At 62.4% G+C, this 21,503-nt stretch overlaps 2 protein-coding genes across 3 annotated transcripts in view; both read left to right on the plus strand.

The window, feature by feature from the left end:
• The first annotated feature begins 1,106 nt into the window (after window positions 1-1,106).
• Window positions 1,107-3,921, plus strand: DIRAS1 (DIRAS family GTPase 1). Its single transcript, XM_027744878.2, has 2 exons — window positions 1,107-1,208; window positions 3,169-3,921. The coding sequence occupies exon 2, from the start codon at window positions 3,193-3,195 to the stop codon at window positions 3,787-3,789; it is 597 nt and encodes a 198-aa protein (XP_027600679.1). The 5' UTR covers window positions 1,107-1,208; window positions 3,169-3,192; the 3' UTR covers window positions 3,790-3,921.
• Window positions 3,922-8,008: 4,087 nt separating this feature from the next.
• The window catches only part of GNG7 (G protein subunit gamma 7), a 52,557-nt gene continuing 39,062 nt past the window's right edge, over window positions 8,009-21,503 (plus strand). The window contains exons 1-2 of one of the 2 annotated variants that reach the window (XM_027731017.2): window positions 8,009-8,098; window positions 21,053-21,121. The gene's annotated coding sequence lies outside the window, so the exon portion shown is untranslated. The remainder of the gene's footprint in view (window positions 8,099-21,052; window positions 21,122-21,503) is intronic. The other variant, XM_027731015.2, reaches the window with a different exon arrangement.

Genomic DNA, 21,503 nt, shown 5'->3' on the forward strand with positions numbered 1-21,503 from the left:
AGCAGGAGCCCCCCCTGGCAGGCCCTGGCTGTGACAGGCACCTTGAGACCACCAGGGCCACCAGTCACCTCCAGCCCCCCCTCCTGCCAGTGGTGGGGCAGAGAGCTGGGGACAGTCACCCTCGGGCCATTCTGGTCCCTCTCAGGCACTGGGGGGGGGGCTCAGCCAGCACTTGGGGGTCCCACAGTGACCCCAAGGGCCCCTCCGGGGTTTTGGGGCTCTGCCATAGGGAGATGACACCGGTTGGTGACAAAGGCCCCTGGTCCTGCAGTGGGGTGGCACCGTGGCCTCTGTGTCCCCAAGGCCCAACCCCACTGCCCGAAACACCCCCAAATGCCACAGGGGCTCACGGCAGCTCTGCCAGGTTGGGGGGTTGGCATCTGTCTGTCCTGTCCCTGTGTCCCCTGTCACCACCTGTCCACGAGTGCCCGGGCTGTTCCTCGTCCTGTGGGTCCATGTGACCTGTGTCCGTGTGTGGTTCCTGTCTGTGTGTCCCCATCCCCAGGTATCCCTGTCCATGTGCCTGTGCATCCATCTGTCCCCATCCCCACATGTCCCCATCTCTCCACATGTCCCTGTCTGTGTGTCCCCATCCCGTGTGTCCCTGTCTGTCTGTCCGTCCCCATCCCTTGCCCTGTGTCACCATATTTGTGTACCTGTTTGTATGACCCCATCCCTGTCCGTGTGTCCCTGTCTGTGTGTCTCCCTCCGTGTGTCCCCATCCCGTGTGTTCCTGTCTGTCTGTCCCCATCCCTGTCCGCGTGTCCATCCCGTGTATCCCCGTGTGTTTGTCCCTGTCGGTCTGTCCCCATCCCTGTCCGTGTGTCCCTGTCCGTGCATCCCCGTCCCTCTGTCCCCATCCCCGTCCGTTTGTCCCCGTCCCGCCGCCGTGTCCCGGAGCCGTTCGGGGCCGGGCCCGGGGGTCCGGGGCCCCGGGCGGGGCGGGCGCGGCGGGCGGGGCCGGCGGCGGGGCGGGATCGGCTCTGCGGCGGCCGCACCGCACCGAGCCGAGCCGAGCTAAGCCGAGCCGAGCCCCGCCGAGCCGAGCCGGCCCCGCCGCACCGGCCCCCGCGCCGCCGCAGCGAGCCGAGCCGAGCCGAGCCGAGCCGGGCGGAGCGGAGCCGCCGCGCCGGGGCCGCCCCGGGCCGGGCCATGCGCTGAGGCCGCCGCGCCGCCCGCAGCCAAGGGCGGATCCCGGGCAGGACACGGTGAGGCGGCGGCACCGCAATGCGACCGGCGCGGCGGGGGCCGGGGGAGCGCGGCCGGCGGGGGGACCGGGGCTGCCCCCGGCGCGGGCGGGGAGCGGGGCGGTGGGACCCGCGACCCTGCCCCGCCACCCCTCCAGCCCCTGCTCCTGCCCCTCCATCTCCATCCCGAGCGGGATGCTCGTCCATCCTGCCCCTTCTCCTGCCTCTCCATCTCCATCCTGCCCTTCTCGCTGCTCCTCCATCTCCATCCTGCCCCTACGCCCAGCCCCTTCTCCTGCCTCTCCACCTCCATCCTTGCTCTTCCCCTGTCTCTCCATCTCCATCCTGAGCGGGATGCTCATCCATCCTGCTCTTCTTCTGCCCCTCCAATCCAGCTCCTTCTCCTACCCCTTCATCCCTCCATCCTGCCCTGCCCCTTCCCTGCCTCTCTCTCTCCATCCTGCCCCCGTCCCTGCCCCTTCACCCCTGCCCTCCACCACGACCCCCAGCCCCCTCCACCAGCTCTTTGTCACCCCCAGCGCTGGGGGCCCAAGTGGGAGGGTTCTGGGGGTGCTGGGGGGAGCAGAGCCCCCCGGCAGGATCAGGCCCGGGCTGGCAGGTGGTCCCGTGCCCAGGAGCTGAGGGGGGGCTTTGCTCCGGACCCTCAGGCACCAAGGACTGGTTGGGGCTGGAGCACAGGCCAGGGGGTGACCCCAAAGGGCCCCCCCCAGTTCCTGGAAGGTCCATCCAGCCCAGCCTCTCACCCCAGTGCCCCCCACCATGGCTGCGAGGCCAAGGGGGCTTCCAGCTGTGCCTGGGGCGGGTGGGAAGGGACAGGTGGGAAGGGACAGGTGAGACACTCGGGTGGGAAGGGCAGGACCTTGTCCAGCCCTGGCTGATGTTGGGCACTCCCACGCCCCAGCTCAGCCCCGGTCCCACTCCATCCCCAGCCCCGTGTGCCGGTGACGCTTCCAGCGTGGTGGGATCCAAGGAGCCTGTTGTGGGATGAGCTCCTTGGGTGCCCAAGGCCACGGGGATGGGCTCCTTCTGCAGCTCCCAACCTCACCAGCTCTGGTGTTTGGGGATGTGCCGGAGTATTGGGGCTGCTCTGTGGGATCCGGATCCCCCGGTGCCGTGGGGTGGGAATGCAGCACCCGGGGACCCTCGTGGGGCAGAGCTGGTGCTGCCACTCCTGTGCTGCCCTGGGGACACCGAGGCAGGGCCAGCCCAGAGCTCGGCATCAGCGGCTCTTTGTGCCCCCTCATTTCACACCCTGGGGCTGTGCCACTCAGGGGGGCACTGGGGACCCTGCCCAGGCCTGGGGACCCTGCCCCTGAGAGTGGGCACTGAGGTTTGGCAGCGTAAGGGTGGCCATGGAGGTCTCAGAGCTTGCAGATCACCAGCCCACAGCCCACCCTCCCCAGCCCAACCCTGTGCCATGCTGTGCCCAGTCCCTCTGCTCCCGGACACATCCCCGAGCTGGGAGCAGAGCAGAGGGATGACACAGGTGGCACAGGGCAGGACAGGGTGGCAGGGGGTGACAGGGCACAGCGCAGGGTGACAGGGGCTGACAGGACATTTGGCAGCGTGGCCTGTGTGTGAAATGGCACCTCCATACCTGGGGCAGGGCCCGAGAGCCCAGGTGGGCGCTCCAGGTGCCACCACGTGCCGGCGGCCACCCCAGCCCCTGCTGCCCGGGGGGGCTCTGGGGGTCCCTGCCCAGCGTGGCCCCCCCAGATCGCCGCCCCGGCAGCCTCGGCCGCAGCCGCGGTGCCGGTGGCCACGCTCGGCCATATGGCCACAGCGGGCACCGGGTAAAAATAGCCAAGGCGGCCGCACCCCGGGCCGGGCAGCAAGGGCGTCCCAAGGGCACGGCGGGGCCCGACCCCCGCCCGGAGCTGCACCTCACGGGGGGCTCTCGGCCGCATTTGGGGGGGTCCATCCCGAAGCCCCGGCGTGACGCCCCCCTGTCCCCCCGCAGCGGCGGCAGCACCTCCGGGGCAAGATGCCGGAGCAGAGCAACGACTACCGGGTGGTGGTTTTTGGCGCCGGCGGCGTCGGCAAGAGCTCGCTGGTGCTGCGCTTCGTGAAGGGGACCTTCCGAGACACCTACATCCCCACCATCGAGGACACCTACCGCCAGGTGATCAGCTGCGACAAGAGCGTGTGCACCCTGCAGATCACAGACACCACCGGCAGCCACCAGTTCCCGGCCATGCAGCGCCTCTCCATCTCCAAGGGCCATGCCTTCATCCTCGTCTTCTCCGTCACCAGCAAGCAGTCGCTGGAGGAGCTGAAGCCCATCTACCAGCAGATCGTGCAGATCAAGGGCAGCGTGGAGAGCATCCCCATCATGCTGGTGGGCAACAAGTGCGACGAGACGCAGCGGGAGGTGGAGAGCAGGGAGGGGGAGGCCATGGCCAAGGAGTGGAAATGCGCCTTCATGGAGACCTCGGCCAAGATGAACTACAACGTCAAGGAGCTCTTCCAGGAGCTGCTGAACCTGGAGAAGAGGAGGAACGTGAGCCTCACCATCGACGGGAAGCGCTCCAGCAAGCAGAAGAGGACAGACAAAATCAAGGGGAAGTGCAGCATCATGTAGAGAGCCCCGGACTGGCCCGTGCCCCCCCCTCCGGACCCCCCTTCTCCCCCCCCACGGCCGGACGTGGCAGTGGCATCGCAGCGGGACCGTCCCCTCGTCCTCCGTGTGCCATCACTGTGACTGTGCGGGGACGCCTGCGCTCGCCCCGGGGCTGGGGGTGAAGACGGGGCGTCCCCCCGAGCCGAGGGACACGCGGCCACCCCCGCCGGGCACGGCAGGACCCCCGGACCACCCGCACCCCCCACACTCACAGCACAGCCGGCGGCCCCGGCCCCGGCCCCCGTCGGTCCTCGTGGGAGGGAAGGACCTCGTGGTGGTGTCGGTGTCACCCTCGGGGACGGTCACACGCGTCCCAGGCCCTCCCCACGCCCCCGTCCCCACGCCATAGTGCTCTGCTCCTGCGAGCAGAGCCCCGGGGCGGGGGCAGCCCCCGCGCGGCGCCATGGCCCCCCCGAGCCCCCAGCCCACCCTGGCACCGCAGCCCCCTGGGCCTCCAGCCCTGTCCCGGTGCCGTGACCCCCCCAAGCCCCCCGTCCTGTCCTGGTGCCGCAGCCCCCCGAGCCCCCAGTCCCATCCTGGTGCCGTGGCCCCCCCCCCAGTCCTCTCAGCCCCGTCCTGCCACCGTGGACCCCCCCGAGCCCCCCAGCCCCGTCCCGGTGCCGCAGCCGGAGCCACCAGCCCAAGCACAAAGCATCGGGTCCAACGGGAGGTCCTGACCCAGCACAATCCTGGTGAGCTCCGGCGGGAGACCCCCGGCCCCACTGCCAGCCGGGCCCCCCCGCGCCCCCCGCTGCCCCCCTCCCACGCAGGATGTGCCCCGGGGACCCGCCGGTGTCCCCCCACCCCTCAGAATCCTCCCTGCGGGGTGGCCCGGCCCCACACCCCGGGACCCCCCCGGCTCCCCCCAGCTCTGTCGCGGCCCTGCTTGTCCCCCCCCGGCCGGAGCGGGGTCCCCGCGCTGTCACCAGCCCCTCGTCCCCGCGAGGTTTGTCCCCTCGCCCCGAGGTTCGTCCCCTCGCTCCGGCCCCGCTCCCGCTGTCCCCGAGGGGGTGTCCCCGGGGGGTGTCCCCGGGCGGGCTGATCCCCCCCCCATCCCAGCTCCCCGCATCCCCCCCGGCTTTTTACAGGAGGACCCGCGTGCCCAGGGGACGAGGTGACGATGTAGCCTTTACTCTAGAAATAGTCTTCCTTCAATAAAGAGATGAGAAACGCTCCCGCGTCCCCCCGGAGCCGCCCCCGGCCGCGGGGCCGCGGGGGGGGGGGCCCAAAAAGGGGGGCGAGGAGGGCCGGGGGGGCGCGCGTGTGTTCGCGTGTGTTCACGTGTGTTCGCGTGTGTTCGCGTGTGTTCACGTGTGTTCGCGTGTGTTCGCGTGTGTTCGCGTGTGTTCACGTGTGTTCGCGTGTGTTCACGTGTGTTCGCGTGTGTTCGCGTGTGTTCGCGTGTGTTCGCGTGTGTTCACGTGTGTTCGCGTGTGTTCACGTGTGTTCACGTGTGTTCGCGTGTGTTCGCGTGTGTTCACGTGTGTTCACGTGTGCGCTCGCGTGCGCGCGCGGGGCTCCGTGCACGTGCCCGCGCACACACACACACGTGCCCCGGGCACACGCGTGTCCGCGGCCCCCCCTCCCCTCCCGGTGCCCCCCGCCCCTCGCTGCCCGTGGGGAGGGGGCGGGCGCGCGGCGCGTGCGTCATCACGCCTGTTGCTATGGAAACCATCTGCTCCCCGGGCGCGGGAGCCGCGTGGGCACGAGAGGGAGGGGCGGGGGGAGGGGGGGGGGGGGCGGGGCCGCGAGGGCCGCGCCAAGGGCACGGAGATGGTGGGGATGGTCAGGGATCCGTGGGGATGGTCAGGGATCCACGGGGATGGTCAGGGATCCGTGGGGATGGTCAGGGATCCACGGGGATGGTCAGGGATCCGTGGGGATGGACATGGATCCACGGGGATGGACATGGACCCATGGGGATGGCAGGGAACCGTGGGGATGGTCAGGGATCCATGGGGATGGTCAGGGATCTCTGGGGATGGCAGGGATCTCTGGGGATGGTCAGGGATCCGTGGGGATGGACATGGATCCACGGGGATGGACATGGATCCATGGGGATGGTCAGGGATCCGTGGGGATGGACATGGATCCACGGGGATGGACATGGATCCATGGGGATGGCAGGGAACCGTGGGGATGGTCAGGGATCTGTGGGGATGGTCAGGGATCCATGGGGATGGTCAGGGATCTCTGGGGATGGTCAGGGTTCCATGGGGATGGCTGTGGCTCCATGGGGATGGCCACAGTCAGGACCTCGGGACAATCACAGCTCCATGGGGAGGTCACAGATCTGTAGGGGTGGCACAGATCCGTGGGGATGGCATGGATCCATGGGGATGGTTGTGGCTTAGTGGGGACAGACTCAGCTCTGTGAGGATGGCTGTGACTCCCTGTTGACAGCCACAGGCTGGTCCTTGGGGACAGTCACAGCTCTGTGGGGACAGTCATGGCTCCATGGGGATCATCACAGCTCTGTGGGGACTGTCTCACCTCTGTGGGATGGTCACAGGTATGTGGGGATGGCCTGAGCCCCCCAAAATCAGCGCAGGCTCGGGCTGGTGGATCCTCACAGGGCGTCTGGAGCCTCCCTCGGGTCCAGGCTTTAAACAAGCTGCTCCTGAGCGTTAATTAGCGGGATGAGCGGCGGGATGAGCCGTGGGATGAGCCGTCGTGCCGCCTGTTCCCGCCGCTCCCCCCCGCGATGAGGAGCCGTCATAAAATGCCCAGTCATAAAATCCAGTTTTTGGGCCCCCAAACCAGCTCCTGGTCCTGTCCCTCGCACTGGCCACGGTGCCTGTGTGGGACATTGTCCCTCGTGTCCCCCCTGAGGGGAGATCCCGGCCCTGGTCCCCCTCGGGGGTTCCCCTGTGCCCGGTGCTGCCCATCTGCAGCCAAAGCGGATTAGGACGCGGAGGGCCGGGACATATGGGAGCAAACTGGATTAAGGGAAAAATCAGCCTTCTCCCCACTAACAGGATTATTGGGTTTTCAGCCCAATTTCAGCACAGCCGCCGCCAGTGGCAGCGGGGCCGCGTCCCCCCCCCATGCTGGGGACAACCCGGACCGGGCGATTCTGCACCTCGGTTCCTGCTGGGATCGCAGCTGCCACTGGTGCGGACTGGTGTAGACTGGTGTGGCCCCGCTGCGGATTGAGATGTGCTGGGAAGCTGCCGGGGAGCGGTGGCCTGAGGCCGGGGCTGTGTCCACCCTCGGGGGCTCCCGGGGGCACCCTGGGCCCCCCTCGCCCCGCCGGGACCAGGCACTACCCGGTGCCAGTGGCAGCCGAGGGGGGAATCAAAGCCTCGATTCAGGGCGTGATTTCCCGCTCCCCCCGCGTGACTCCCGCCCGCTGCTGATTCATCCCCATGGATTTTCCGCCCCGGTCCACACGGAGAGCAGCTCCCGAGGGGTGGGGGGGGCCGGGGCTGCTGCAGCCCCCCAACACGCAGGGCTGGCCTGGGCAGAGCGCCGGGGGCACCGGGGGGTGCCGCACGGGGGGGCTCACAGGAGCCTGGCCAGGCTGCACCGAGGGCCTCAGAAAGGGGGGGGCACAGACCAGGGGATCCCAGGGGGACCCAGAGGGTTCTGGGGGAGAGAACACAGGCCAGGAGGTCCTGGGAGGACCTGAGGGGACTGGGGGGACCCGGGGTGGGGGGGGCACAGAACGGGGGATCTCAGCGGGACCTGGTGGATCCCGGGGAGAACCGGGGGGGCCTGAGGGAGAACCTGAGAGGGGGCACAGACTGGGAGATCCAGGGGCGGCCTGGGAGGTCCCGGGAGGGGCACAGCCCCGGGGATCCTGGCAGTGTCTGGGGGGACGCGGGGACCCAGGAGGGGCCACAGCCCGGGGGATCCCGGAGGTCCCGGGGGGGGGCTCGTCCCGGAGCCTTCGCACCCCGGAGGCCACGTGCCCCCTCCCCTTCATTAATATTAATGAACTATTTTACATGGACACGCCCCTTTCCCCGCCCCGCTCCTTGATTGGCCGCTCCCCCCCCGCCGCTCCCCCGCCCGGCTCCGCCCCCTCCCCGCCCCGCCCTCCGCGCCGCCGCCGCAACCGAACTTGGCGGCCGCTCCGGGCCCCGCCCCTCCTCCGGCCCCGCCCCCCGCGCTCCGCTTGGCGCAGGCTCCCATTGGCGGACGGCGCTGTCCGTCAGGCGTGGGGGGGCGGGGCCGGCGCCGCCCGGGGCCAGCAGGGTGCGTTGCGCCGCGCGGGGTCTGAGGCGGCGGCTCCGCTCCGCGCCCGCTCCCGGTCCCGCCGCTGCCGGTGAGGAGCCGCCGGGGACGGGGCGGGACGGCCCGGGGAGGCCGAGGGGGGCCGCCCGCTGGGCTCAGGCCGCGCCTTGGCGCAGCCCCCGGCCCGGCGCGGCCCTGCCCGGGGGCCCCTCGCGGCCCGGGGCGGGGGGGTGGGCGGCGGGGCTGGGCTGGGCTGGGCTGGGGAGCCCGAGGGGGCTCGGGGGGGGTTGAGGGTTGCGAGGGGGTTTTGGGGGTGTGAGGGGGGTCTGGGCGGGGTGGGAGGGGAGGGGAGGCGAGGGGGGCGATGGGGATGGGGGTGAGCGGCCGGGGGGGGTCTGGGAAGGAGGTGGAGGGCGGGGGGCCCCGGTAAAGGGGTCGGGGGGGCTCGGGGGGTGCTTGGGGTCTGGGGGGGGTCTGGGCAGGTGGAGGGGGACTGGGGGTACCGTGGGGTGCGAGGGGCGAGCTGGGCTGGCGGGGGCTTGGGGGGGGTGTTGGGGGATTTGGGGACAAGGGCTGGGGAAGGGGGAACCCCCGGGCAGGGGCTGGGCTGGGGGTTTGGGGGTCCTGGGGGAGCCGGGAGGGTCCTGGGGGCGCTGGGGCCTGGCAGAGGGGGCAGGTTTGGGGTGGGCAGCTGAGAGGGTCCCAGGGGGGGTCTCAGCACTGGGGGGGGGTTTCCAGCACGAGGTTCAATGAGAGGAGGTGACATGGGGATGTTTGGGGGGGGCACAAAGAGGGGCTGGGGTGGGTTGTGGGGGGGTTCCCCAGGTTTTTGGGTGAGGGGGTCAGGGGGATGGGGCTGGAGGTGGGTGGGGGGCAGTGGAGGGGGGTGGCTGGAGCCAGGGGTGGGGTGGGAGTGTGATGGGGGGTCTTTGGGTGTTGGAACCCATGGGGGAGGTGGTTCAGCACCAGCTGCTCGGGAAGTTGGGTGATTTAACGGTGAGTGGTCTGGACCCTGGTTTGGGGTCAAAAAAGGGCGGTTGGGAGCTCATCAGAAGGTCCAACCTCACGTAATTTACTTGTTTATTTTCTGTGTGTGAGTTGAGGGCGGGTTGGTTGGTGTGGAGAGGAGGGACAGGAGCTGTTGGAGCCCGTGGCTGGCGAAGGGCAGCGATGGGATCCCGCCCGATCCAGGCAGGATTCGGGAGGCATCAGGGAATTGTGTGGGTTACATAAAGGAGGGGTGGCTGCAGCAGCTGGGTTTTGTGTTAGTGAGGTGTAGAGGAGGTGGGTGCCGCAGACAAAGAGGGAGAAACCTGTCTCCTTCTCCTGACTTCCAAACAGAGCTGTGGGATGGAAAGCTGGGTGTCCTTTGGGAGTCAGGGAAGTGCAGGGAAGCAGGGACTGGAAGGTGTCCCGGTGCCTGGAGCAGGTGAAGGGGATTCACCTCCACCCTGGGCCATCAGGTGTGGCCTCAGAATGAGCTGTGCTAGAGCTGGGTCTGCTCTGAGACACCTCCTGCTTGTAAGAACTAACCGTGGCTTTGAAGGGTTTTTCTTTGGGAAATGCCCCCCTTTGGGGTGGTTTGTACCCGTGGGCTTCCTGTGGCACCAACCCCGGCACGTCCAACGGTGGTGATCCCTGCCAGGAGAAGAGCTGGTGTGTGCTGGAGCACAGGAGTCAGCAGCTTGATCTGTAGTCTGAGACTAAGCAAACTGGAGTTGTTTTAGGTCATTTCTTGGTTTTCTTCTCATGCTGCCTTTCAGACACCAGGGTGGCTTCTCAAACCCCGCAGCCCCGAGGTCAGACCCTCGTCCCTGGGGGGTTCCACAGGTCTGTGTGTCCCTGCCGTGTGGGACAGCAGGCAGATGAGCTGGTCCCTGATGGTTTGCCTCCCAGGTCAGCTCCGTGGCCACAAACCAAAGTCCTGTGGCTCCCCAGTGCCAGTTATCCCGTTCTGTCCCAGCCAGAAGGTGGGCTCAGCGTGGTCGAGTGGGGTTTGTTGTCCCCAGAGGTTCTCTCCTGCCATCTGTGGCTGTGACACGAACGGAAATGGCTCTTCTGTGTGGTTGGGGGTTGTGATGGTTCACACAGTCCTGGTTTTCCGTACCAGTTTTCCTCCTGTGCCCGTCTCATCCCTGGATTTGGTGTTTAACTGGAGTCGCTTCATTAACGGGCCCTGGGGAGGTTTATCCCGCTTTGAAGGAGTGGGAATGGCAGCACACCAGGAGTGTGACAGCCCAGAGGGACCATTCCACGGCCAGGAGAGGATCCTGTGGCTCGGGGACACAGAGCTTTGGGAGGTTTGTCCCCTGCTCATCTCACTTCCCCCGGGGGCCGGCCCAGCCCGAGCCTTCCTGCCCCATTTCCTTATCTGCCAGGGGAGATAACGGCCCTGCCTCGAGGTTGTCATGCCCTGCAGCTCGTTAGCCTAACGAGGGGAGTGCCTGGCTCCGGGACCTGCTGCTTATCCCTGGACTTGGCTCCAGAGGAGCTAAACACTGGTGCCCTTTGGAGAACGCTGACTTTATTGCCGGGAGCTGCTCTCGGTGCCGGGGGGTCGTGGCTCTCCCTGCCCCGCCAGGATCGGGGCTGGAGGAGCTCCAGCACCGGAATAATCACCCTGGGAACGCTCTGGGTTGGGGAGGGCTCCCAGGCAGCCTCTTGGCCGCTGGGGAAGTTGTCTTGGATGCCTTGGGGAGGAGGTGGTGGGAGCAGACACTTCCAAAGTCGCTTCCGTGCCTCTCCAGCCTAAGGGATGAGCTCGGGGTGGGGAGGTGGGGTAGTCTGGTTGTCTTGGGTTTGTAGCCCCCAACGCGGCTCTGGAAGAGATTCCAAGGGCTCTGGTGAGAGGGCTGGCAGTCCTGGCAGTCCTGCTGTGCCACGGGAAGTGGGGTGGGTGACCCCAAACCCGTGGAAAGCAGGGTGGAAGTTTGTAATCGTTTGGGGATTGTTGAGCCGGGAAGGGGAGAGTGAGGGGGGAGAAAGGGGCTATAAAATACAGCACCTCTGACAGGAGGTGAAGTGAGGGACCTGCTGTGGTAGATCCAATGTGGTTTTCCCCACATTTCCGAGAAACCAAAGGAATTGAGACCATCTTGGAGTGGTTTGGGTAGGAAGGGCCTTGAAGCTCATCCGGTTCCGTCCCCTGCCATGGGCAGGGACACCTTCCAGGTTGCTCCAAGCCCTGTCCAGCCTGGCCTTGGTGCAGAGGTCTAGTAGGTGAACTTGGAGGTGGGGAAGCCTGCTCAGGTATCCCTGAAATTCCTGGAGTGGTTCAGCCAGGGAGCAGCAGTCTTTCCCAGTTGTAGCATCCTGGTGTCTCTGGCCAGTGGGTGTCTGTCAGTCCTTCCCACCCGGTGCCAGGGGTTTTATCTTCCTCCCCTCTGGGTTTCCCAGCACGGTGTCAGAAGGAGTGAAATTGGGAAGGGAACAGAACTGAAAGGAAATACAACTCCAGTCCCCGGTGAGGAGCACACAGGGACAAAGCTGGAGAGAGCTGTGCCTTAAAAAAAACCCCCAACAAACGTTTGTCTCAGATTTACCCACTTAAGTCTGTGTTTTAAAATAAATCCCCGGGATTCAGAGGAGTGGAAGAGCCAGCCCTTGCTCTTGGTGCCCCGTTATCATCTGCTGCTGGGTTCTGCCAAGAGGCCCTCCGTGGAAATCCCGGGACAAACGGGCCATTGTGCCACACAGCACGTTGGCATTTGGGGTTTGTGAAAGTGAAACTCAGCTCAGGGCTCAGCTCGAGTTCCTGGGCTGTAAATCCCCCCCCCAGCCAACCCAAAAGCGTTTATTTAAAATGTCCTTTGTGTTGTGCAATCCTGCTGCTCTCCTCCTTCCTGCTGCTCCCCCAGAGCACCTGAAGAGCCAGGAATTAGTTAAAAAAAACCCCAAACAAACCAACTAAAAGCGGTCCCGGTGCCGAATCTGTTTGATTCAGTTAATTCTTGCTGTTGGGTGCTGAGGGGATGTTTAATCTCCTCCTTTTAATCTCCCTTTGAAGGGGTGGAGGGGCCGGATTTTTCCTGGGAGGGAGCTGTGAATTCAGCTGATAGCTCCAGCTCGGAGTTCTCTCCCTGAGTCCTGGGTTCAGTTTTTGTGGGATGGGTGGGCAGGGATTGGCTGTGACGTTAAGGACCAAAAAAAAGGGAGGAAATTCGGGCACGGTGTTAATGCCGAGGCACAAAACAGGAAATTTAGTTAAGGCTTGTGCTTTTTCATAATTTATTGCGTGTTTCCCCCCCCCCTTCTAACAGGCAAGGTGAAGTTTTAAAGTAGTTTTATTGTGCTTCAGCCTGTGTTGGGTCTGTCCCACTGAAAATATTTCCGAATTTGTGCTTAAAGGTGGGTTTTTAGTGGGTTTCTGAGAAGCTGTGAAAGCTGAGAAACCTCAATCGCTCCTGCTTTGTCCTGTTTTCATTCCACAGAAAAAAAAAAGGGGGGAAAAAAACTATAAAACAACCACCTAAGAGTGATTTTAAAAATATCTCGCTCCTAATGGGAACGTGGGAGCAGGAAAAGGGGCCCTGGCCTGGTGCCAGGGGTGGGGGCTGTGGGTCTGGGGGTGCTGGAAGGACCTTCCCCCCCTCCTCTGACACCTCCCAGTCCCCCTCAGGGAGCTGCCACCTCCCCTCAGCTCCAGGGACTGACGTTCCCCCAGCCTTCTCCAAAAAGCTTTTTGTTTCATTCCCAACTTATCCCCTTCGGAGGGGAAAAAAAAAAGGGATCTATTTTTAAATCTATAGAATAGTTTGGGTTGGGTTTTTTGTTGGTTTTTTTGAGCCCTGAAGGCATTTTGTCCATTTCTGCCTCATCTGCTGTTAGAAAAACGCCCGAGATCTCCTCGTGGGGTTTAACCCTCGGCAGCTCGTCCCGAGCTCGGGATCTGCGCCGGGATTTCTCTGGACGTGCTGCTGGAGCTGCTCCTGGGAGGTTCCTCGGGGGTATTTTCGTTTCCTCCACTCTGAGGGTCACTTCTCTTTTTTTTTTTGTGCTGGCAAGGGCTCGGTGTTTATGCTCCATAAATTGTGACGTGTCCCGGCTCCTCCTCCCAGCCCTCGCTGGGAATTGTGTGCAATTCCCAAACACCAAGGTTGGGAATTAAGTGTTAACGGTGCAGCTTTTCTGTTGGAAAGGGAAAAAAGGGCCTGAGGGGCTCTTCCTTTCCTTTTGGACCTTCAGTTGAGGCTGAGAGCTGTGACCACTGTGCCTCCAGCGCTGGAGCTGTGTCGGGAAGTGGGATCTCAGTTCTGGCCACGGGTGTGTCTGAGCAGGGAGCTCCAGGTAACGTGTTCCCAGTGATCCACAGGGTCTGGCAGCGCTTCCAAGGAGCTTCCCACTCCTTGTGTCTCGGGCAGAGTGTTGGGAACCATTTTTCCTGCGAGGCAGGAGCGCATCCCAGGGAATTCCGCCGGTGCCAGGCGGGTTTGGGGGCAGCTGGTCCCAGTTAATCGTCGGCATTCCCGTCCCGTGGGTTGTGGTGTTGGTCCTGATCCGTCGGCTTCCATCCCTGTGAGGGAACATGGAGTGGCAGGATGTGGAAGGGGGGTTTGGGGAGTGTGTGTGAAGCTGCTCCGTGGGGAGGGACCTCGTTTGGTGCCGAGGTACCGGAACTGTCGCTCAGAAATGGGGGAATATTCAGGGAGTCAAATTCTTCATCGTGAACTGACCCCTCTCCGTGTTTTTCCTTCCCATTTAAATCCCTGTGCTGCTTTGCCTGCAAGTGCCAGGTGTTCCCTGGAAGTGCTCAATCCAGGTTGGACGGGGCTCGGAGCAGCCTGGGCTGGTGGGAGGTGTCCCTGCCCACGCAGGGGGTGGCACTGGATGGGCTTTAAGGTCCTTCCAACCCAAACCATTCCATGATTTTCCAGACCACGAGTGTCTGTCCATCAGCAGAAACAGCTGGACGTGGCACTCAGTGCTCTGGGCTGGGAGACAAGGTGGGGATCAATCACAGGTTGGACCCGACCTGGGAGGTCTTTCCTCTGGAGAAGAGTTCTGTGAATTCCGGTTTGGTGAGTCCACAGACCACCCCGTGCCTGGTCAAGTGTCCAAAGGGTCTCACTGCAAAAGCCTCTCTTGGAAAGGTGACAACCCCCCCCATTTGTCCTGCTGTCCCCAGCAGAGGGGCAGTGCCAGAGGTTCCTCTGGCAGCGCTCTGGGACTGACCTACTGCAGCTCCTCTCTGCAGGGCCAGGGACAGAACCATCTGGGGTGTTCTCAGTGCTGGGCACCGAGGTGAAATCCAGGGTCTCACATTTGCCAGCCCGGATCCAGCGGGAGCCGTTGGAAGCGGCGGCACCGGAATGCCAATGCCGGCGGAACTGGTTGGTGGCCAGCCATTAGTCATGGGGCAACACCTACTCTGGGCCAGCAGCCCGGGGCTTGGGAGAAGGGATTGTTTCCCTGCAGCCCTGTGGGCACGAGGATTGAGCTGGAGGAGGCCAAGGAAGGCCTCGCTCCAGAACTCCGTGTGAGCTGCAGCTGGGGACGACTGGACTGGAATCTCATTTATCCAGGCGTTGTTCCTTCCAGGCCCTGGGAAGACACGGGGCTGGAACAGTTGCTGACCTGGGAACAGCCTTGGGGGGTGGTGGCAGGAGCTGTGGGGAGCAGTAGAGGCTCTGGGACCCGGAGCAGCTCTGGCTGTGTGGTCAGAGCTGAGCACAAAGGAGTGAAGGATCTCCCTGATCACAGAACTCCTCTTTCCCTGATTGCTAATTAGCTGGTTAGCATTCCTTATCCCACCCTGGGCTTTTCTTCCCAGGGATCTGGGCTGACCCTTTCCAGAGGCTCCAAAGGAGCCGTTAACTCTTCCTTGGAAACAAGAACCGCCTGCTCCCCCTGTTTGTGGGGAGCCTTTGTGGTGCCTCTGTGTGAAAATCAGAATTCCACGCTCCAGCTGGGGCAGTTTTCAGGAGTACCTGTGATCCCAGCTCGGTGTTCCAGCACAGCTCTGTGTTCCTGTGGGTTTGGGGCTGTTTCTGTGGACAATTCCCTCATGGACTGGCTGTAGCTGGGACTTCTGGAGGACTGGATAGAGGGAGTGGGTGCTTCCCTGCTTGCTGCTGAGGGATATCTTTGTGGCAGCCCAGGTTAGGACTGTTCTGCCCGTTCCAACAGGGACTTTAATTCCACTTTTAATTTCCTTTCACTCCATGGGTGAAAGGAAAGCTCCTGGATGCCGGCAGACCTCGGCTCTGCTGCATGGGGTTCTTCACCCTCTGGCAAAACTTAAAGATCTATGCTTTTTTTTTTTTTAATTTTTTTTTTTTTTTTTTGAAGTGTGAAAAACGCTGCTCTGGTGTTATCTGGAAATAGTTCTCACCTCTGGAATAATACTGGAGAGGCAGAGTGCTGAAAATAGCAGGAGCTGCCATAGGCTGGGATGGAGCGAGTTGTGTTGTCAGTCATGGGAACATAAATCCAATTCCACCTGCAGATGAGCATTCCCGAAATAGAAGAGGGTTGTCAGCTACCAGAGGAGATGTATTGTTGCATCTCCCCTCGTGCTGCACAGAGGGGGAAAAAAAAACCACACTCAAATCCAAAGTTTCTGTGGCTCAGCTGGAGCTTGGGAGAGTCCCCACCTCGCGCTCCCTGCGGGGATAAGGGCTGGGAGAGGGGCTTTGGGAGGGAAATCCGGCCCCGTCTGAGGGAAACCCCTCAGTTCCAGTGCTCAGAGGGAGGTTCTGGTTCCCAATTCCATCAGCCTGGGGGGAGATGGGAACGTCCCCAGGGTCAGGAAGGTCGGTGGAGGGACAGGAAGTTTTTGTGAGGCTCGACAGAGTGACCCGGGGGAGGGAGGAAATGGGTTCACACCCAAGCCAGGGGTCACTGCTTCCCTGGATTCCAGCCCTCGGGATCCTGCCCAGTGCTCCCCAGGCATTCCAGGTACAAAGTTCTCCCGGGCCCAGGCACTTTTCCTGTAGTTTAAGAAGCCTTTGGTGCAGCTGGGTTTCTTTTCAGAACCCCCCAGATCCGTTAACTTTGTGCGTTTTTATCCGCTCTCCCCCGGTGCAGTCGCCTCGTCCTCGGAACTCTCATCCCCTGCATGAATAAACCTCCCCTCCTGCGTGTTTTCCATGTGCAGGCTGCTGTAATTACGGGTTTGGATTCCTGTGGGGACGGATTGTATCGAGCTGATCCGAGTGCTGGTGCCCCTGGATCGGGTTCTGGGCTGGTGATTAAAGTAAAATATAATGGCTGGGTGGGAGGGAGGCTGGGCTTGGCCACGTTCCACTTCATCCCAGAACAGCGTTTGAAAGGCTTTTGTCCACATCTGCCTCTTCTGCCGAACGCTCTCACAGGTTCCATCCCACCAGGAGTATTCCCTCTTCCACGTGCTGGCTGTTCAGAAATTGTGGAATTCTCAAAGTTGGTTATTTTACCGGGTTTTTTTGGGTAAAATAACCCTTTCATTTGTTACTGAGCTCTTCACCCCGGGGGCTGTGTGGCTGCATAACCTTCAGTGGGATTAGTTAAAAAGCCATTTTTACCAGCAGTGGTTATTTTTGTTGAAATGAGGTAGAGGATGATGAAGGTTAGCAGTGCTCTTGCTCCATAGACGTTCCTTCCAGGATAATGCCATTACCCTTATCAGCACCCTGATTCAAAGGGTTCCTGTGGAGCTGGAGTAGAAAGCAAAGGAGCAGGTGAAGCCTCTCCATGGTTTAATCCCTGTCCCTGGTGCCTGGGTGCCTTTCCCTCAGCCCGAAGGAAGTGGGAATGGTGAGGAATTCCGGGAGCAGAGCTTGCTGGCAGACGTGGCCCCTGAGGCTCTGTGAGCTGTGTGAGTGTTCTGGGAAAGGATGGGTTGGGGAGGGAGAGCCCGCAAATCCGTCCCCTCTGTCACCCTCACACCTCTCCAGGCACGGGGATTTGCTCAGTTCCCTGCACAACAGGATTCCCAGCGGATCCCGCTCTAATCCAGGGCTATAAATACCCTTGAGTGGCTTCTGTGGCGCTGATGGGACCTCGTCAGGAGCAGCTTTTTGTGCAGTTCAAAGGTTTTTCAGTTTTCCACCTGCAGTGGCTGCTGCTCCTCTCTTGGCAGGTCTGTGGTGCAGCTGAGCCTTCGTCCCTGCTCGGAGCGAGGGGGACTCTGCCCTGGCACAGGGTGCCCAGAGCAGCTGTGGCTGCCCCAGCCCTGGAGGTGTCCCAGGCCAGGTTGGACGGGGCTTGGAGCATCCTGGGCTGGTGGGAGGTGTCCCTGCCCGTGGCAGGGGTGGGACTGGATGGGCTCCTTCCAACCCAACCCATCCTGTGATTCTCAGCGTGGTTTTCATGAAAGGTGTCTGTGACCCTGGGCTGTAACATTCCATCACGTGAGGGTGTAAATCCAGGGCTGAGGGTTCGGAACAGGCAGGAAAAGGCTCCGTTAAACCCCAAAGAACCCCCCCCCGGTGTTGTGGTGGGAATCCCTGGCGATGTTCCTGGTTTATCCCAGCGTGGGAGGCTGTGTGGGCAGAGCACTGCCCGGGCTCAGCTGGGCAGGGGTGGTGCTGGGCCGTGTCCCCTGGGGTTGTGTCCTTGTGCTCAGGGACAGGCAGTGAGTCCTGCAGGCGAGTTTGGCTCTGCAGAGTTGTCTCCTGGCTGGGTCCAGGGCCTGGGGCTGGGACACATCCATGCTTCAGCCTCGGGGAGGGAGCCCGGGCGTGGCTGGGCTGCTGCTGCTGCTGCTGCCTTTGGGCTCTGGGAGTGGTTATTTACACTCGAGTGTGCTCAGAGCCTGCCTTTGGAGCACCGGCTTTATCTAACGGGGGTTTGTGGGCGGGGGGAGCGAAGTGCTGAAGGTGCTCCAAGGAGAGGCTGAGTGAGGATGGCACAGGTGGCACTTTTTCCATGCTCATCCGTGGGGTCTGTGTGTGTGTGGTGTCAAAGAGCCCCCCCAGTTTGTATGAACTCAGAGCAGTCTGGCTGGGCTGTGTTTGGTTCCCCGTGTCCTCTCCTCAGGCTGAGGGTGCAGCAGCTCTCCCCACGCTCCAGCTCCAGGGAGGGGGATGAGGTGGATCATCCAAACCCCTCCTGGATGGAGGGTCTGGGAATCCTGTGCCTGCCTGGCAGCTGAGGGGTTTTGCTCTCAGCAGTTGCCTCTGGATTCCAGCCCAGAGAGAGGGTTGAGAGGAGAGGGAACAAACCCCTCTCTGTTGCAGGGCTGGTGGGATTGATGCCTCAGGGAACTGAGGGAGTCTGGTGGGTGTCTGATCGCTGCAGATTCCTTGGGAAGGGCGACAGGACTGGATGTTTTCCGTGTTGCCTTGGTGGTGTCTGTGTTTGTGACAGCCAGGTCAGGGCCCTCAGGAGCTGCAGGTGGAATTGTAGAATAGAATCGTGGAATATCCTGAGCTGGAAGGGACCCACAAGGACCATCCAGTCCAACTCCTGGCCCTGCACAGACACCCCAGCAATCCCACCCTGTGCCCCAGAGGATCATCCAAACCCTCCTGGAGCTCTGGCAGCCTTGGGGCTGTGCCCACTGCCCTTGGGAGCCTGGTCAGTGCCCAACCAGCCTCTGGGGGAAGAGTCTTTCCCTGATATCCCTGACCCTGCCCTGGCACAGCTCCAGCAGTTCCCTTGGGTCCCAGAGCACAGAGATCAGAGCTGCCCCTCGGGAGGAACCTGCAGACCCCCCATGAGTCTCCCCTCAGACTCCTCTGCTCCAGCTGAACAATCCCTGGATTGCCCTCAGCTGCTCCTCAGGAGGCCCCTCCAGGCCCTTCCCCTCCTCGGATTCCCGGCGGTGCCATCCCTGTCCCTGCAGCCTGCCCTGTGTCAGGGCACACCTGGGACCTCCTGCCAGGGCAGGGGTGCCTCCATCCGCCTCTCTGGGCACCCCAGCTCTGACAGGGCTCCCAGGGCTGTGGCTCTCTCACCGCAGAGGCTCCTCCAGGTGCCCCTGGGGGGGTTTTTTGCCCCCCCTGGGCAGGGGATGGAGGGGACACGGTTCCAATCCAGGCTCTGCTCGCCCTCCTCTGTGGCAGCAGCAGCGTGAGCACAGCTGAGCCCTCTGCCTGCAGCTCCCAGAGCCTGGGGGAGCCCAGGGATGAGTGTTCCCAGCTCCCAGAGCCTGGGGGAGCCCAGGGATGAGTGTTCCCAGCTCCCAGAGCCTGGGGGAGCCCAGGGATGAGTGTTCCCAGCTCCCAGAGCCTGGGGGAGCCCAGGGATGAGTGTTCCCAGCTCCCAGAGCCTGGGGGAGCCCAGGGATGAGTGTTCCCAGCTCCCAGCTCCCTCTTCCTGCCCCGCCGGCCCCTCGGCAGGGGAACCACGGCGGAGCCATAACAGGAACAAGCAAACATCCCGCTCTTCCTGGTGACTGGAAGGGCTCTGCTGGCTCCCAGCACTGCTCTCCGGGGTGGGTTTTGCTGTTAATGATTACACAGGGAGCAGCTCCCCCTGGAAGAGGCTCCTGGCCCAGCTGGCAGCAGCTGGTTTGGTGCTGTTGCCATGCAAAGGGGCTGAGTGGCCCTGGCAGTGCCCTGCGGCCTCCTGCAGCACCAGCTGGGGTTACCTGGTGGGCTTTGTCAGCCCTGAGGGAAACCCAAGCTTGAGAAGAGCTCAAATAGCGACATTTCTCCCCTCCCTGTGTGGTTTAACCTGTTTGGGTTGTGACGTGGGTCAGGTGTTTCTCTTCCAATGCTGAGGGTTTTCCCCAGGGTCTCCCAGCCTTGCAGGGGCTGTCTGGCTGCTGGCACAGCTGAGGGTCTCCCAGCCTTGCAGGGGCTGTCTGGCTGCTGGCACAGCTGAGGGGACTCGCCTGGCACCGGGAATCGAATCCCAACGTCGGCTCTGGAGCCTGGGACACGAGGCAGTGGAAACACAACCCCAGATATCCCAGCAGGATATTTACCCTCGGGTCAGTGACAAACCTCTGCTGACGTCGGTGGAGCTGGGTTTTATCAGAGGTGTTTTCCAAGGGACAAATGAAGCGTTGGGAAGGTTCCTGAAGGAAGGTTTGTCAGGGAATCGGAGCTCTGGGACCGGGTCCTGGCCCCAAGTTGTGCTTAAAACAACACGAGGAACTGTTGAGGTGTAAAACCTGTTGAGGGCAGTGTTAGGGCTGTAGCTGCACTCAGGATGTGGGGAAAACACCGGGATCTTTGCACATCCACTTGTGTTGGTGGGGCTGCAGCCAACCCCTCCCTGAGATTTCCTTGGTTTCCTTCTGGTTCTGGTGTGCTGGGTCCCCATCCTGCACTTTCCCTTGCAGATGTCGTTCTCTGCCACCTGACAAAGGAATATAATGCAGCAATTTTCCTAACCTAAATAGTGGTTCTGACTGCCTGTATTTCCAGCTCCCCTGGAACTGGAATTAATTTAGTGTGTGGGCTTCTTAATTGGCTCGTTGTGGGGAGGAACAGAAAATGAAATGCTGCAGCTCTGCCTTCCTCTTCCCTTTCTTTAGTTAAATCTTTGTCATTCTTTGTGTCTCTGACTTCCATTAGTTGCTCAGGCTATTTTTCTCTGCTTTCTTTTGTTGTAGCTTCCATCTCTCAGCCTCAGGAATATCTGAGGCACGGATGGAGCTGCTGCCATGCCTCTGGAGCAGCGTTGCTGTCAGCCTGTGACAGATCCCATGTGATTGATGGCTGACGAGGCATCTGGAATATTTCTCCGTTCTCTGTGTGCCTGATGCTGTTTTTCCCTGTGCCTGGGGAGGCAGGAGGGGATGGCATCCCTTGTTCCAATGGAGCCATCTTCAGACTGGGATGTGGAACTGCACGGAGGTGGCAGCCCGGGAGCTGCCCGGCCATCCTGGCTCCAGCTGCTCCTCACTGACATCCCTCGTGTCACTGGTGGCTTTAGGGAGCTCTGGAATGGCCTGGCCTGGTTTGCAGCAGGGACAAACCAGAGCCTGTGTGTGTGTCGGGGTCAGGAGGGGCTTTGCAGCCTCAGGGGTGCTCCGGCTGCCTCCGGGAAAAGGGGAATGGGGAAAAGGCGTGAGGTGCTTCAGCTGCTGGGATCAAACCTGGGGTTTGGAGGAGCTGGAGATCCCTTCAAGAGCCCTTTAAGTGCTGAGAACTCTCTCCATTTCCTTTTTTAGGAGATCTGTCCTTTGCCCAAGGCAGCGAGTGCCCCTGCCTGTGCTGGAGGAGTGTGCCCACCTGCCCAGGTACGTGTCAGCAGCACACACAGAGCACCCACAGCTGGTGTTCCCCACCTTTGAACCCCCATTCCCCAGCCAGGGGGGTTGTGGAATCACAGAATTTGGGTTGGAAGGGACCTTAAAGCCCCTGCAGTCCCACCCCTTTCCCATGGGCAGGGACACCTTCCATGGACCAGGTCACTCCAAGCCCTGTCCAGCCTGGCCTTGGACACTTCCAGGGATGGGGCAGTGCCAGTGCATGGCACCAGGGGACAGTGAGCTGTCCCTGCACTGAGAGATGGTGACCAAGGTGGGGTGGCAGGTGCCTAAAATCACCCCGGTGTGGGTCACCCGGGACGTGGAGCTGCTGCCTGTACACTGGAATGGTTTTTCTGAATTACATTATTTT

The sequence above is a fragment of the Pipra filicauda genome, unplaced genomic scaffold (assembly GCF_003945595.2).
Source record: "Pipra filicauda isolate LSUMZ 115617 unplaced genomic scaffold, ASM394559v2 scaffold548_size709544_pilon, whole genome shotgun sequence".
Taxonomy (NCBI): Eukaryota; Metazoa; Chordata; class Aves; order Passeriformes; family Pipridae; genus Pipra; species Pipra filicauda.